Genomic DNA, 18,583 nt, shown 5'->3' on the forward strand with positions numbered 1-18,583 from the left:
GCTTGCCCCATAAACGAGGATCAAATCTTCCAACTTTTGGTTTCTGACGCGTGTTTTGAAGTTTCCAAAGTCATTATGAATTATGAGATGAAAGTACAATGATGTGCATTGTAGTAATATCACGTCTTTTTGCTGATTGTTGTATGTGCGTGCCTTTGATGCCGAAACTGAATTAGCTAAACGTTAGCTATTGCTGAGCACCCTATAAATATGGCAGAAGGGCAGGATCTTGGTATCTCGTACGATGGTGAGGTCTTTCTGGATGCTATCGAGGAGAGGCTGGTTCCCAATCACCGATATTGAAGATTAGTGGGTTTCGTGGACTGGAAGTCTCTCGAGATCTAGTGGTACGTCTTCTTGGTCAAGCAGACGCTTCTGATCAGAACGACATGACTGGGCTAGCTCAAAAATAAAGGTCGCTGTAAAAGGTCTTGTTTCCTTTGGTCATCTACATATTACGAAGCAAGCTGAAGTTGGCATTTGAAGCACCAAGCACCATAATGGATTAGTAAGCACGATGCCAATTAGAGGTCAATTGGTCGTTTTTTACTTCGTAAATATAAACATTAGTCTCCATTCATCCATCGTCATTGTACATAATGGATTCACGGTGTGAGGAGAGTTACAACGATGAGGAGGACGACATTGTATCGAGGAAAGGAAGCTGTCTACCGCACATTTTTCATGAAAGTTGGCCGTGTCATCTTTCGATTCTTTCGATTCCCGACTTTCCGACGACTGACAATCTCAACAGTAGATAGCTGCGACATTTTACGCGTCACTTTACAATAGAAATAACGCAAATAGCAAATATATTGAAAGTTGAAAGTTCCATATAACGCGTCTTGTGGCTGAAGAATGTACTGAAAATGTTCAGTTTCACATTGCATGAATGTTGAACGTGTTTCTTCAAAAACCTTCAAAATAAACTTTGAGGAGACAACCAGTTGTAAAGACCAGAACGAGTGCCATTCCCACACTCGCAACGGTTGAAAGTATATACAGACCCATCAGATCTAGTGAGATCTATTACACACGTCTCTCTGCCATTCTCTTTGTTTAAGACAACCAACATTGCAAGTAAACAAGTAGGCAACGATGGCAGACAGGAATGCTGCTACTGCCAAATCAAGTCGTGATTTATTCACATCCTCTGCCAATCTTGGCACACATGAGGAGTCCAAAAAGAAGGCTGCCCTGGCTGCTGCTGTCGAGAAGAAGAGAGCATCTCTTGATGCGCGCCACCGATATCTATTAGAAAAGTTCTCGGCTTTCTGTGATGTTAAAATCGCAGACCTGGAAAACAGTCTATTATTGGGTGCCAAGTTGGATATTCTGAATGACTTTTTGAACGAGGGTGGAAGTCGCAAGGTTTTGTTTTTTTGGCAACCTCCACCACTTGGAAAGGTAAAAAGGATGGAACGGGTTGTTCTTTCTTCCCTTTAAATACGAAATCAAGTATATCGTGCTTGTACTTACATGTAAATGCCGTCGGTAGGGTGAAGATGCTACAACCCTACCGAAAGGTGCTGCTCGAACACCACAACTTATAGTCACCAATGGAACCAAGGACGGTTTAAACGGTCCTGGATGCTACTTTATACGGCCAAACACCAAGGCCATCACTCTACAATCTATATATACAGATGTCGCATTTGGTCCACTATCCGCTTCCATACTACCATCACTCACAACCGTGGTCAAACATGTCGTTATGCCGGCACTCAAGGCTCAGGTAAGCGATAGTATTACGTTGGACACGAGAAACGGTACGCGTTCTTATACGTCTTTGCATCGTAGGAGAGTTGGGGTGTCTTATCACGATCAAAAGACGAATCCGTCCGCACTTTTATGGAAGTGTTGGAACGCTTTGTTACGGATTTGGATGTAGCTATGATCAATCTCCATGATTCGGTTCAACTCAACCCATGTAGTGTTGATTTGGCTGCGTACAGTAAACCTGGAGACTATGGAAATGCCACGCACGATCCAGAGCTCGTTGGTGGTCTCGAAGGTAACAAAGAATAGCCAATATTCGACGGGTGCATTACAAACTGTCATATACGAAGACTCACACTCGGCGACTTTTTTTTGCCTAGGTCTTGTCACTGAATGGTGCAAGCAAATCGAGCAGGTTTTGACTGAATCCGAACAAATGCGAAAGGAAGCCGACGATATTGGTCCTAACGCTGAATTGGCCCATTGGAAGGCCCGAATGATTAAATTTAATTCCATTACCGACCAGCTGAAATCCCCACAGTGTCAAAAAGTGGTCGGAATCCTCACAGCTATTAAATCCAAGGCTCTGCTCAAGACCTGGAAGGATTTAGATAATCGAGTCACGGATGCGGCCAATGAGTCCAAGGTATGCTGCGGTTGATGTAGATTTTTTTTGTGAGACGTGACGTGGTGCTTCAAGCGCATTCTGAGCTCAAACGCAATCATCTTACAGGACAATGTCAAGTATTTGTACACCTTGGAACGATTCTGTGATCCTCTATACAGCAGTGATCCAGTCGGCATGATCCCTGCCATACCTGGTCTCATAAACGCCATCAAGATGATTTACTCCATCTCCCGATATTACAACACATCTGAACGAATGACTTCACTCTTTGTCAAAATCACCAATCAAATGATTACCAGCTGTAAAGAGTATATCTACAAGGAAGTTGGCACCAAACTTTGGGATCAAGATCGTGCTCAGCTTGTTCGTAAGCTGACGGAATGTGTCAAGCTGAACGAGGCCTACCAGAATTGCTTCCATGAGACCAAGGTATGAAAGACTGTTCGTTTGAAGAATCAGCCTCTAGTATGTTCAACGCGTGAGCTCAAACGAATCGTCTTTCATTAGAGGAAACTTCAAGAGACTCCATCCGAAAAGCAGTTCGACTTTTCGGAAATGTATATATTCGGCAAGTTTGATGCTTTCTGTAAACGTATTCAAAAAGTAGTAGATATGTTTGGTATCATGGAGAAGTTCTCCACTTTGGAAAGGCTGGGTGTCGAAGGCATGGACACCATCTCCAAACGCTTTAGCAACATCATGTCAAATATGCAGCGCAAGCCATATGACCTGTTAGATCATCGAAAGATGGTATGTTTTGTACTCATTTTTGTGGATCTTGGTGACATCAGTCATATGAAGAGCTCACTGTGATCATGCTCTTAGGAATACGACTCAGATTACAACGTATTCAAGAAACAAATCTCGGATTTGGAAAGCGATTTGCAACGATTTATCGACTCATCATTCGACCACATATCGAGCACGGAGCAATCTCTTGCTCTTCTATCTAAATTCGGCCAGATCCGTGGTATGCAACTGGATCTCGAGTCGAAATACCAAGCCGTATTTGTCCACTACACTCGCCGAGATTTGGAAGGTGTCCGTAAATTATACCAACGATGCAAGGACTCTCCACCAATACCGCGTAATACACCACCAGTGTCTGGTGCCATAGCCTGGGCTCGACAACTGTATCGCCGTATCGAAAACCCAATGAAGCACTTCAAGGCGTTCACCCACGTCTTGGAGACTGCCGAAGCAAAGAAGCACATCCGAAACTATAATCGTTTGGCTCGTGCTTTAATCGAATTTGAATTACTCTGGTATAGGTCTTGGTATTCCATAGTAGACCAGGCTAAAACAGGATTGCAGGCAACCCTCTTTGTCGCTGATCCAGAAGGTAATCTATATGTAAACTTTGATCCCCAGATTGGCCAGCTTATCCGAGAAACGAGGTGTATGCAGAGGCTTGGATTGGAAGTGCCCGACGCTGTTCGTGGTGTCTGTCTCAAGCAAATGTACTACAAGTCTCTATCAAACACTCTTCAGCATATACTTCAACGTAAACGGGCCGTCTTGGAACGTGTATCTACCATACTTCGAAAAGCTATGGGACCACATATAGACCAACTCGATCGTACTCTTCAGCCTGGTCTTACGGCACTGACATGGACGTCAGTCAATCTGGACCACTATGTCAACAACAATCTCGCGCAGTTAGCCAAGATTGAAGAATTGGTTGACAAGTTACTGGATATAGTAGAGTGCCGTATAGAAGCCGGAGTTCGCAAGATTGCTGAGATGCAGTTATGTGAAGTGCCTCTCGAAACTGAGCAATGGACTGTAGATGTGTTTACGGAACGCACAGAGAAGCGATGTGCTGCTGTGTCGTCTCAAATAGTAACCAGATCCAACTTGATTGAGTCTGCCGCTCGAGACTTGATAACTGAGCTCGGCAAAGGTGCTCCAATGCCATGGCCTCAAGAGTTGAAGCTGGCGTTTGAGGCCGTCTACTTCCGCTTCAACGACCAGAACTTTGAAGCGTTGGCTCAATGCACAAAAGGATCATTAGATTTGCTACGATCACGTATTGGAAACTACACCAGTGCCCAATATAGTAAAACATCTAATCAACGACCCTTCTTTAAGGCCGAACTGGTCTTGATAATACCATCCGTAGTCTTGCAGCCTAAACTGGAAGACATCCAAGGCACTCTAAATCGAGTTGCCAGTATGATTGTAGATGTCTCGAAGAAGCTCCAGCTGAACTGGAGGGTGTTTTTAGATGCTCCAGAAGACGCTGCTGTCGCTCACCATCCAGAAGACACATCTCAGGTCGCCAACAACAAGGATGTGCTCAAGGTCTTGTTGACCTTATCATCTTTACTCAACTCTATGCGTAAAGAGGTCGAAGCCCACCGTGAACAATTTGTAAAATACGACTTTTTATGGCGAGAAGACAAGGCCGAAACAGTCAAGAACTTTTTGGCTGGTAATCCCACTATAGGTGATTTCGAGAATGAAATCAACCGATATGAATACGTTGAAAAGGAGATTGCTGAAATACCGGCTTCAACACAGATTGGATTCTTGCTGATCTCTGCAGACCCATTAAAGACTGCCTTGTTTAGTGAAATCAAGGAGTGGAAGCAATCATATGGTGCTAATCTCAACCGTAAAGTCAAATCCGATATGGAATCGTTAATCGAGTACATGGCTGACAAGACTGTACGATTGTCACGTAAAATATCCGATATTGATGACCTACGAATGGGTGTCCAGACTCTGTCAGAGATACGTGAAGCTGAGGTGGATATTGATATGAAGGTGCAGCCTATAGAGGAGGCTTACCAGCTATTGGCTCGTCAATCCGTGACTGTTACTCGTGAAGAAACGGAAATGGTAGACTCTCTACGATACTCGTGGCGCAAACTCAAGCAGTTGGTCATTGAGGTCCAAGAGAACTTGAATAAAATACAGCCTGTCTTTAAAGCTGATCTCATTGGCTCTGTGCAGCGATTTGCACAAGATGTCAAGGAGTTTACTGCTGACTATAACGAGAATGGTCCTATGGTTGCCAATATCCCACCAAAGACTGCTTCCGAACGACTCAATGTATTCCAACGTGGATTTGATGAACTCAACCGTAAATGGGAAACATATAGTGCTGGAGAAGAGCTCTTCTCGCTACCCGTAACACCCTTCCCGTCATTGGTAAAGATAAAGAAGGAACTCAAGTTGCTCCAAAACTTGTACTCGCTTTATAATGATGTATTAGAGAAACGAGCCATTTATGCTGAAACTCTATGGACGGATGTCGACATTGAAAAGATTAATGCCGATATGGTCGACTTTGGTAACAAGGTGAAAAAGTTACCAAAGGCCATCAAAGATTGGGATGCCTTTATGGAGCTCAAGAATATTATTGATGACTGGACCAACACCGTACCATTATGGGAAATGATGAGACATAAAGCTATGCAGACTCGTCATTGGGATCAGATCATGGCATTGACCAAGACGCAATTCAACTTGGATCCGGAAGTGTTTTACTTGAAACAACTAATGGAAGCCCCACTTCTTGCTCATCGAGAAGATATAGAAGATATATGTACAGCTGCTGTCAAGGAAGCTGATATCGAAGTCAAGTTACGAGCTACAGTAGCTGAATGGGAAGACAAGATCTTCACAATGGGAGCATTCAAGACTCGTGGTAATTTGATCTTGAAACCGTCTGGAACATCTGAAATTATCTCTCAGATGGAGGATTCTCTGATGACGCTGGCGTCACTCATGTCCAACAGATATAATGCTCCATTCAAACCTGAGATCCAGACTTGGGTACACCACTTGTCGACAGCCAGTGAAGTTATAGAGAACTGGTTGGGTGTACAGAATCTGTGGATTTATCTTGAAGCTGTATTCGTTGGTGGTGATATCGCCAAGCAGATGCCAAAGGAAGCCAAACGATTCAGGTATGCGACAGATTGTGGATGCATTTTTTGCACATTATCTCATCGTAAGTTTTAATACTTCTAGCAACATTGACAAATCGTGGTGTAAAATCATGGGTCTTGCCAACGAAGATCCAAATGTAATCAAGCGTTGTGTGTTGGATGAAACCATCGCCAACTTGTTACCGCACTTGACTGAACAGCTGGAACTTTGTCAAAAGTCCCTATCAGGTTATCTAGAATCCAAACGTGCCATATTCCCTCGTTTCTTCTTCGTGTCAGATCCAGCTCTACTTGAAATCTTGGGTCAAGCATCCGACTCTCATACCATTCAAGCACATCTTAAATCCGTGTTTGATAACGTGAATGCTGTTCAATTCCATGAAAAGGAATACGACAAGATAATGGCGCTCGAATCATCTGAAGGCGAACGAGTTGCTCTGTCACGACCGGTTTTAGCTCAAGGAAACGTCGAAACGTGGTTGGGTCTGCTATTGAAGGCTATGCAGGTTTCTATAAATGATGTTATCCGAGAAGCTGCATCACGTATGAATGATATGCCACTACAAAAGTTTTTGGATGACTTCCCAGCTCAAATCGGTTTGCTCTGTCTGCAAATCATGTGGACGCAAATGAGTGAGGAAGCCATTATAGCTTCTAAAACCGATAAAAAACGCATGACTGTCACGAACAACAAAGTTACAGAAATCCTCAACTTGTTGATTGATGTGACGACAAAGGAGCTGTCAAAGATGGATCGAGTAAAATATGAAACGTTTATTACCATCCAAGTTCATCACAAGGACGTGTTTGAAAAGCTATTGAAATCACACGTCAAGGTTACCGATGATTTTGAATGGTTGAAGCAGGCACGATTCTATTGGCAAGAGACCAAGGACTGCTGTGTTGCTTCTATTACCAACTTTGACTTTAGATACCAATGCGAATACTTGGGTTGTACCGATCGTCTAGTCATAACGCCCTTAACAGATCGTTGTTATATTACGCTGGCCCAGGCTCTTGGTATGTCGTTGGGAGGCTCTCCAGCAGGTCCCGCTGGAACTGGTAAAACAGAGTCCGTCAAGGATTTGGGTAAAAACTTGGGTAAATGGGTCGTCGTATTCAATTGCTCTGATCAAATGGATTATCGTGGTCTTGGACGTATCTTCAAAGGTCTTGCACAATCTGGATGTTGGGGTTGTTTCGACGAGTTCAATCGTATTGAACTTCCAGTATTGTCTGTGGCAGCACAACAGATTGGTTGTGTCTTCTCCGCACGTAAAGAACGTAAACCTAGCTTTGTCTTCACTGATGGTGATACTGTAGAGCTCAATCCTGAAGTCGGTATGTTTATTACCATGAATCCCGGTTATGCTGGTCGTGTCGAATTGCCAGAAAACTTGAAGGTACACTTCAGATATGTAGCCATGATGGTGCCGGATCGACAGATTATTATGAGGGTCAAGCTGGCTGGTTGCGGTTTTATAAACAACATCATCCTCGCCAAGAAATTCTTTGTGCTCTACCGACTTTGCGAAGAGCAACTGTCTAAACAGGTTCACTACGATTTCGGTCTCCGTAATATTTTATCAGTATTACGTACCAGTGGATCAGTAAAACGTGGTAACCCAGATCAAGCTGAAAATATTGTCATTATGAGAGTATTGCGTGACATGAACTTGTCGAAATTGGTGGATGAGGACGAAGCACTCTTCTTGTCTCTAGTAAATGACTTGTTCCCTGGTTTGAATGCTGCCAAGGGAAGTTATCCACAGATGGAGCAAGCTGTTGATCAACAACTTGCTGAGGTCAATCTCATCTCACATCCTCCTTGGACACTTAAAGTCATCCAGTTATACGAAACTTGTCGTGTACGTCACGGTCTGATGATTTTGGGACCTACTGGAACTGGAAAGGTAAACTACATCAAAAATTTCAGATCGTCTTGTGTCATAGTCATATAAGCTCATTACGGTTCCTTTTTGTCGCCCTATAGACCAAGTGTATAAACGCTCTACTCAAAGCAAACAGTGCTTGTGGTGATCCACACAAGGAACTACGTATGAATCCCAAAGCTATCACAGATTACCAAATGTTTGGACGTCTCGATGTAGCTACCAACGATTGGACTGATGGTATCTTCTCATCGCTTTGGAGAAAGACATTGAAGAAGAAAGGTGAAACTGTATGGATTATATTGGATGGTCCTGTCGATGCCGTCTGGATTGAAAACTTGAATTCCGTATTGGATGATAACAAGTGTCTGACTCTTGCCAACGGTGATCGTATTCCTATGTCTCCAGCCTGTAAATTGATGTTTGAGGTAGACTCACTTCGTAACGCTTCGCCCGCTACCGTATCACGTTGTGGTATGATCTATATTGGTATCACTGCTTTGACTTGGGATATTGTTCTTCAGTCATGGTTGAAGAGTCGACCACAATCGGAAGTAGGAGTATTAGATAGTTTATTCAAGGACTCGTTCAGCAAGGCTGTGGAGTACTTGATGATTGAACTAAAGCCAAAGATGATCATCCCCAGCACTTCATATTTGACGAATTTGACTGTATTGTTAACTGGTCTGATTCCCAAGGCAGACGCGAACAAGTCTACGGTAGCTGCTGATCACCTCGAACGTTTGTATATCTTCTGTCTCTTCTGGAGTATTGGTGCGCTTCTGGAACTGGATGAACGAAAGAAGCTGCAAGTCTTCATGATGGATAAGGCATCCAACTTGAAATACCCACCATTAGATCCATCGTCAGCCGATACCATATACGAATACTTTGTAAACGAGTCTGGCCAGTGGTCTCATTGGCGAAACAAGGTGCCAAACTGGACATACCCTGCAGATACCACTCCCGAATTTTCGTCTATTATTATCCCAACTGTAGATAACGTGCGACTTGAATTCTTGATGGAGACTGTACTTCGTCAAGGCAAATCAGCTCTTCTTATCGGGGAGCCTGGTACTGCCAAGACCGTCACCATCCGTAAATACTTGGCCAAGTTGAATCCAGACACGCATCTAAACAAGGTCTTGTCCTTCTCTTCTGCTACTACACCCATGATATTCCAACGTACTGTAGAAAGTTACTTGGATAAACGCATGGGTTCAACTTATGGTCCACCAGCTGGAAAGAAGATGATTCTGTTTATTGATGATATCAATATGCCTGAAATCAATGAATGGGGTGACCAAGTCACTGCAGAGCTGCTTCGTCAACTTATGGAATGGCAAGGATTCTACTCCTTGGATCGTCCTGGTATGTTATTCGAATTTGGTAGTTTTGTATGCAAAAAAGAATATTTTCTTGACAATTTTGATTCCAGGTGATTGGACTGGTGTCGTTGACTTACAGTTCAGTGGTGCTATGATGCATCCTGGAGGTGGTCGTAATGATATTCCAGCTCGTCTAAAACGTCAATTCCTAATCTTCAACTGTACCATTCCGTCCGAAGCTTCAGTCGACAAGATTTTCGGCACCATGTTGGAAGGTCACTTTAACGGTGCACGTGGATTCCCTGAAGAAGTAATTCAGATGGCTGCCAAACTCCCTGGATTAACTCGTCGCTTATGGCAAATGACCAAGATAAAGATGTTGCCCACTCCCGCTAAATTCCATTATATTTTCAACTTGCGTGATTTGAGTCGCATTGTTGAGGGTATGTTGGTGTCTAAATCCGAGGTTATCAACAATAGCAAGGTCATGATTAATCTATGGGAGCATGAGTGCTCTCGAGTTATTCCTGATCGATTCGTTAACAGCGACGACACGGATTGGTTTGCCAAGACCATGGTAAATCTAGTACAGAAGGAATTAGGTGATGACTTTGGACAAGCTGTCGCTACAAAGAGCTTGTTTGTCGACTTTTTACGTGACATGCCCGAAAACGACGACCCTGAAGTCGAAATTGATCCCGAAAGTATCAAGGTCTACGAAAAAGTGCCATCATTCGACTTTTTGCGAACCAAGTTGGCCGACTATATGCGCCAATATAATGAAACAGTCCGAGGATCCAAGATGGATTTGGTATTGTTTGAGGACGCTATGAGGCATATTGTCCGTATATCTCGTATAATCCGAACAGCCCGTGGTAATGCTCTTCTAGTCGGTGTTGGAGGATCTGGTAAACAGTCTCTTACCAAGCTGGCTGCATTTATTGCCAAGTCTCAAGTCTTCCAAATTCAGATCTCAAAGAGTTACAATACTACGAATCTGATGGAAGACTTGAAGAATATGTACAAGACCGCTGGTGCATTAGGTAAATCAATGACCTTCATCTTCACCGATAACGAAGTCAAGGATGAAGGCTTCTTGGGTTACATCAACAACATCTTGACATCTGGTGAAGTCACAAATCTGTTTGCAAAGGATGAAATCATATCTATAGGCTCAGATTTACGAGGTGCTTTGAAGAAGGCTCGTCCACAAGTTATAGATACCATTGAAAACTTGTGGGCCTTCTTCATTGATCGTGTCAAGGCCAACCTCCATGTAGTGCTTTGCTTCTCACCTGTCGGTGATAAATTCCGTAACCGATCGTTGAAATTCCCAGGTCTGATCTCTGGTTGTACTATGGATTGGTTTAATCGATGGCCTAATGAAGCGTTGAGAGCTGTAGCTGAGAAATTCTTGGGAGAAGTAGAAATAGTTAGTACCGAACAAGTCAGGAAGGAAGTCGTACACCATATGGCCTTTGTCCACGATCTCGTGGCTGGTGCTTGTGATGCCTACTTTACTCAATTTCGTCGTCGTACCCACGTAACTCCCAAGTCTTACCTGTCCTTCTTGAACTCGTACAAGTCATTGTATACACAGAAACGTAAAGAAGTCGGCATTCTCGCTGATCGTATGAATATGGGTCTGGCCAAGTTAGTAGAAGCATCCAAGGCCGTTGCTGTATTGCAAGATGAATTGGTCGTAAAAGAAAAGGATTTGGCTGTCGCATCTAAGGCCGCTGATGCTGTATTGGCAGATGTAACAGCCTCCACCGCAGCTGCTGAACACGTCAAGGACGCTGTGCTCAAAGTAAAGACCAAGGCCGAAGCTATTGCTAACGCCATTAAAGCCGATAAAACCATCGCTGAAGGTCAATTGGAGGCTGCCAAACCGGCTTTAGAAGAAGCTGCCAATGCTTTGAACTCGATTCAGCCCGGTCATATTGCTACCGTGCGTAAACTGGCCAAACCACCTCACTTGGTTATGCGTATTATGGACGGTGTCATCCTGTTGATGAAACGTAAAATTGATCCAGTCACCCAGGATCCAGAAAGACCATGTTGTAAACCGTCTTGGTCTGAATCTCTCAAGCTCATGTCAGCTTCTGACTTTTTATCGTCGCTCATGAACTTTGGTAAAGATGAAATCAATGGTGAAACTGTCGAATTATTAGAACCATATATTGAAATGCCTGACTTCAACTTGGAGGGCGCAAAGAAGGTGTCTGCTGATGTTGCCGGTCTGACGTCTTGGGTCAGAGCTATGGCCTTCTACTATGGAATCAACAAGCGTGTCATTCCCCTCAAGGCCAACTTGATTATTCAAGTAAGTGATGTAGTTGCTACTTTTGTAAAATAGTTTATTCATTGCATTTTGAAAACACTAGGAATATAAATTGTCGCTTGCTCAAGGCGACTTGAACAAGGCTCAATCGCAGTTGGACGAAAAGCAAGCAGAATTGGATGTATTCCAAGCCAAGTATAATGAAGCTATTGGCAATAAACAAATGCTGCAAGCCAACGCCGATTCTTGTAAACGAAAGATGGTTGCCGCCACCGCTCTCATTACTGGTTTGAAGGGTGAAAAGGATCGATGGACTATTCAGTCGAAAGAGTTCGCTGAAAAGATCCAACGTCTTGTCGGTGATGTCATTCTAGCTGTGGGATTCTTGTCGTACTCTGGTCCATTCAACAACTCCTTCCGAGTGCAGCTCATGAGTGACTGGAAGAAGGAATTAGTACGAAGAAAGATTCCTAATACTGACGATCTGGATATTATTGGGCTATTGGTTGATAACACCACTGTCGGCGAATGGAATATTCAAGGTTTACCCACCGACGAACTGTCAACTCAGAACGGTATTATAGTCACGAAAGGTACGCGATACCCGCTACTCATAGATCCACAGACGCAAGGCAAAGCTTGGATTAAATCTCGTGAAGCCAACAACAAATTGCAAATCACCACTCTGGGACATAAATACTTCCGTCAACACGTAGAAGACTGTATCTCCCAAGGTCGTCCAATTCTGATTGAAGATGTAGAAGAGACGCTGGATCCAACTCTCGACAACATCCTCGAAAAGAACTTGATCAAGGCGGGTCGTGGTTACAAAGTAATTATGGGTGATAAAGAAATCGATTGGATGGACGGCTTCCAAGTCTTTATTACCACGAAATTAGCCAATCCCAACTACACCCCCGAAATCTATGCTAAATGCTCTATTATTGACTTTACTGTAACATCAAAGGGTCTTGAAGAGCAATTGCTGGGTCGTGTCATTATGAGAGAAAAGCAAGAACTCGAAACTGAACGAGCCAAATTGATGGAGGAAGTCAACTCCAATAAAAAGAAGATGAAGAAGCTCGAAGACGACTTGCTCGAGCGTCTTACCTCCACTCAAGGCTCTCTTGTAGATGATGAGTCTCTTATCGAGGTGTTGGCTGTAACCAAGGTCACAGCAGAAGAAGTCAATGAAAAGTTGGTAATTGCTGCTGAGACTCAAAAGAAGATTGGTGTTGCTCGTGAAGAATATAGACCTGTAGCTACTCGAGGTAGTATCATTTACTTCTTGATTGCTGAAATGTCTATGGTCAACCCCATGTATCAAATCTCTCTACGTCAATTCTTGCAACTCTTTGACGAATCTATGGAAAAGAGTGCTCAATCACCCATCCCTAGTAAACGTATCCAGAACATCATCGAATACTGTACCTTCCGGGCCTTTGTATATGTATCTCGTGGTCTTTACGAAATCCATAAAGTCATGTTTGTATTGCTATTGGCACTGAAGATCGACATCCAAGGCAATAAGATCTCGCACGAAGAATTTAGATGCTTCATTAAGGGTGGTGCTGCTCTAGATATCAACGCTGTAGCCAAGAAGCCCTTCAACTGGATTCCCGATATGACATGGTTGAACCTGGTTGCTCTCAGCAAAATGCCAGGTTTAGGAGACGTTCTCAACCAAGTCACAAAGAATGAAAAGGCTTGGAGAGCATGGTATGAAAAGGATGCTCCTGAGAACGATGTGATTCCAGCTGGTTACCATACATCTCTTGATACCTTCCGTCGCCTCTTATTGCTACGATCATGGTGTCTGGATCGATCTGTAATGATGGCCAAGCAGTATATAGCTTCATCGCTTGGTAACAAGTATGCCGAATCTCAGGTCTTGGACTTGGACGTATTATTAAGTGAATCAGATGAACGAACACCCATGATTTGTCTCTTGTCCCAAGGTTCAGATCCATCCGCCGACATAGAAAACTTGTCAAAGAAACACAAGATTGATATTAAAGCTATATCTATGGGTCAAGGTCAGGAAGTCCATGCTCGTAAATTGCTATCTACATTTATGGTACAGGGTGGATGGGCCTTGTTACAGAACTGTCACTTGGGTCTGCCATTCATGGACGAATTGCTAAATACCATAACAGAGACAGAATCAATCTCTGATAAATTCCGTTTATGGATTACCACCGACGTCACCTCTAAATTCCCAATCACCTTCTTGCAAATGTCGATCAAGTTTACCAACGAACCTCCTCAAGGTATAAAGGCAGGTTTGAAACGAACGTATAATTGGTTTACTCAGGATATGCTGGATATGTCAAATCGTCCTCAGTATAAACCACTACTGTACGGACTGGCCTTTTTGCACTCTGTCGTGCAAGAACGACGTAAATTCGGTCCATTGGGCTGGAACATTCCATATGAATTCAACCAGTCTGATTTGGCTGCTTCAGTGCAGTTTGTACAAAACCACGTAGATGAATTGGCTCCTAAAGCTCCCATCTCATGGCAAACAGCTCGATACATGTTCTGTGAGGTGCACTATGGTGGTCGTGTTACTGATGACTTTGATAGGCAAGTGCTGTTGTGTGGATTGACTTGCATTTGTATTCAAATTCTAATATTGAATTTTTTTCGCCCTTTAGACGTCTCCTTACTACTTACGGAAAAGTTTGGTTTGGTGACCATATGTTTGAAGAGACCTTCTGCTTCTACAAGGGATACAACATTCCAAACCTCAAGAGTGTTGACGAGTACAGAGGATCCATTGAGAACTTGCCACTGATTGACACTCCCGACGCATTTGGTCTTCATCCTAATGCTGATATCTCTTGTCAAACCAAGGTGTCTCAAGGAATGCTTGGTAAGTTATTTAAAGAATAAAGCACAGTTATAAGAAAATCTCGCGCCGCCTAACTCATTCAAATGCATTTCCCTTTCCAGACACCATCTTGTCCATTCAACCAAAGGACAGTAACACTGGTTCTGGTGAAACTCGTGAAGACGCAGTGAAACGATTATCCAACGACTTGTTGTCTAAACTACCCGAAGACTTTGACAAGAACAAGACGAGGATCGCTCTTCAAAAGCAGGGTTCTATGAAACCTCTCAGTATCTTCTTGGGCCAAGAAATCGACAGAATGCAAATCGTAATCAGTCTTGTCAGATCCACACTAGTTAACTTGAAGTTGGCTATTGATGGTACCATTATCTTGAATGCTGGACTTCAACAAGCTCTAGATGCTATATACGATGCACGAGTACCAGACTCATGGGCCAAAGTATCTTGGCAATCATCAACCTTTGGTCTATGGTTTTCGGAATTGCTTAATCGAGTGGTACAATTCCAGACATGGTTGGCTGAAGGTCGACCCAATGTCTTCTGGTTGCCTGGATTTTTCAATCCTCAAGGTTTCTTGACTGCCATCAGACAAGAAATTACTCGTGCTCACAGTGCACAAGGTTGGGCTTTGGATAACGTCAGAGTATGTGGTCGATTGAAAAGATATGCAACGCCAGTGGCTAGACTTAACAAGTTATTGTTTTTTTAGCTCACATCTGAAGTCATGAAACAAATGAAGGAAGACATAACAGCACCACCTAGCGAAGGTGTTTACATTTATGGTCTCTTCATTGAAGGTGCTGGATGGGATCGAAAGAATATTCGATTGACAGAATCGCAGCCCAAAGTCATTTATCAAGCCATGCCCGTCATTCATATCAGTGCTATTAACTCGAATGATGATCCTGATCCTAAATTGTACAGATGTCCTGTGTACAAGAGGTATTAAAAGTCGAAGAATGTTCGAAACGATGTCTCAATTGTATTGACCTTCTTTCTAATACCACTTCTAGACCAAGACGAACAGATTTGAACTACATCTTTGATGTTGAACTCAAGACCAATACAAACCCAGACTATTGGATTTTGCGTGGTGTTGCTCTCCTGTAAGTTCAAGAACCTATCATCTTGGGGTTGCTCCAACGTTTTGCTGACCAAGACTTCTCCCTTCTTTAGTTGCGCCACTTCTTAAATAATGTACATGCTTTTACTTTTCGCCTGTAAATTAATGTTGTAAACATCCATAATATATAGTTGGTTGAGCAAAACTCTCTCGTGTAAGACTCTTAAAATCTGACCCAATCCAAATGAGACTAGTTCTCACACTGTAAACATGTCCAGAACTTGCAGAATTTCGGACCTCCGAAATTGATTTTCCGAAAGGCGTATATGCGTGTTGAGGTGGTTGAATACAAACAGCGCGTGTGCCTTTTCGCCAAAACAAGACTCGACACGCACAAGCAAACTTCGCAAATCAAATTCGGAGCAGGATCATCTCGTGATGACAGCTCTATGCATATCCGGTGACTGAAGCTGGTGGCTCTACAAGATCTCTAAGAGCAAGCTTACCAGCTATCGGGAGAGCTGTTAAGAGTCAGTTTTTCTCACATGAACTGCTGTATATTTTACCTTTCTTGTTTTTTGCGTCTCATCTTGCAACAATAGCTGTCATAAAATTCTCAAAAACTTTAGGGATCATTGATTCATCGTTAATTGACTCTGACATGACCTCCAAGAAGTCCTATTTACACAGTTTGCTTCAGTATTTGATTTCACGTCCTATTTAAACCCACATCACCTTCATTGGGAGAGGCGAGTAACCGCAGCGGGTCTTTTCAGATATAATTGCTTCGAATGTAAGTAGTTGACGTGGCAGAGCGTTAACTTTGTGTCTTTTGGCGTTCGATTTTGTCGACTTTGTGGGATTTCTGACGATATTAACTTGGACACTCAGCAGAAACTGCATAAGCGAGCACGCAGGTATTATTCCCAGGTCCTCTTAGAATCGGTACTCGTTCGACGCGCTGACCTGGCCAAATGAGCTTACAACACGAACACTTTTTGAAAAGAACAGTCAAGTTTTGTCAACCTTACGTTCTATCTACCTTTTACGCACTCAATCGACGCTGCGGCAAGTGAAAAGAATTCAGATTTCCTTTACTTTGGTAAGTTGTTATGTAGTTGGTAGTCTTGTTCGCGTTTTCGTAAAAGGGCGAGATTGCAGAGTGCAATCTCGCTCGTTGATTGAAACCCCAAATTGGAAAAGAAAAACTTACAGGATGAGGTGTGGCGAGTTAGGCAAACATAGCATAAACGCGCTGATTCTTCGGTTGACAGTGTTCTTTACTGAGCGATCGATACAGAAAATGTGCTCAAACATGATTTCGAGATCGTAGGTCTACCGGTATCTCAAGTACATGCACACTTCCTTCTGACTTGAGAACTGAGCAAGCATTCCTCTTTGTTCAAATGTCATTTGCTGCTATATAACGTAGATTGTTTCTCAGTGGGCTTGCTTTGCTTGACGCATGTGTGTTCTGTTCTTAGAAGATTGGTCATGACTGTTGAGTAAGAAACCTATCTATTAACCAAGGGAAAAAGGTAACATGGAAAGGTTTGGACAGGTACGAATGTGTACGTAAGTGTTGCTGCACGTTATTTACATACAGAAGAAATTATGTAGAAATGAACTCATGTGGGAGCCGTTCATCAAAAAGGTCTCTCCTGTCTAAATCAAATAGACAAAACATGTTTTATAAGCCTATTGACAGCAGCTCTAGTCAATTTCAGTATTTCTGCTCTATGTAGTATGTGTGAGAGTTAGTGGGTGTGAGAGTTAGTGGATACGAGCCTTTTCCGTTACCATATACCTTATTTTGACTTGATCAACGAGATTCGGGATCGGATTGTTGGACGAGACTGTGAGATATCCACCTTCAGCGAATCTTACGTGAAAGACATTCACACAAAGTACATACCTCTATGACAGAACTCCCACCCAAAACAAATCCATTTTCGGCTTCTAGATTGATTCGAGATCCTTTGACGTCGACGTATAACACTTTTCTTCCCTACTCCATCGCCTTCTAGAATTTCAACTATGTCAAGGTCGAAAACTAACCAGTTGTCATCGCCTCGGAATTTCAGCAACGGAAATTATAGTTGGCTTGCTGTATCGAGAATTGCATTCCCAGATATTTCCAATCCACCGCTCGTCAACAGGAGATCTTCTAGATGAGGCATTCTACTAATCAACATACGGAGAGTCTTGTCTGTCACACCGTGGAAGCCAACAAGGGTAGAAAAAAGGTGCAAAATGAATAACATTGCCTCCCAAAGACATAAGTTACTGTGAAATATAAATCTTTTACATCAAGCAAAACCAGGAGCATACACTTTACCCTCTTTAAAATTTCCTTTCTTTTTGAATCTTGAGTTTTAAAATTCACACCTTTTTCACCCATCATCAATGTTATTCTGAAACGCAAGCACACATTTTGGATAAAAACACACTTTAAAAAGCCTAACTAAACCTTGTGGTTGTCTTGTTGGCTTGCCTAAAACCCCAAACCCTGAAACGACTTATTGCTAACATCATATGTATGTCTTGATAACTCAAGGTCAGAAGGCTCATCATGAATTAAATGAATACAAATTCATTCTTACTCGTCAGTCTGTAATATCAAGACACACAATCTTGCACACTAATTCAGCTGTTTTATCTGTTACAATTGTTGAAACAGTACCATCTGTTCCACCCCTTCAGACATCCAAAACATACACAATCAGACATATCCAGAGACACAAGACACATCCAGACACATCTGCAGAGACCAACCACACACGTCACAACAAGAAAAGTCAATCAACATCAACAACATCAAGACAATCATGCAACACCATTAACATCAATCCCAAGCCGAGCAAGCCACACATGAGCCCACAGAGCATCAGACAAAGCCAGAAGTCCCCAGGGCAG

General features: G+C 42.9%; 1 protein-coding gene across 1 annotated transcript; it reads left to right on the forward strand.

The window, feature by feature from the left end:
* Positions 1-1,098: 1,098 nt before the first annotated feature.
* On the forward strand, positions 1,099-15,796 carry SmJEL517_g03008 (uncharacterized protein; the record flags this gene model as incomplete). The annotated part of the gene is made up of 16 exons (XM_031168936.1): positions 1,099-1,407; positions 1,499-1,735; positions 1,801-2,014; positions 2,100-2,365; positions 2,453-2,776; positions 2,855-3,097; positions 3,173-6,264; positions 6,329-8,159; positions 8,240-9,509; positions 9,577-11,792; positions 11,854-14,348; positions 14,408-14,625; positions 14,706-15,247; positions 15,314-15,546; positions 15,618-15,710; positions 15,781-15,796. The coding sequence occupies 16 exons, from the start codon at positions 1,099-1,101 to the stop codon at positions 15,794-15,796; spliced, it is 13,599 nt and encodes a 4,532-aa protein (XP_031025126.1).
* Positions 15,797-18,583: the final 2,787 nt, after the last annotated feature.

Source organism: Synchytrium microbalum, assembly GCF_006535985.1.
Source record: "Synchytrium microbalum strain JEL517 chromosome Unknown SmJEL517_scf0014, whole genome shotgun sequence".
Lineage (NCBI taxonomy): Eukaryota > Fungi > Chytridiomycota > Chytridiomycetes > Synchytriales > Synchytriaceae > Synchytrium > Synchytrium microbalum.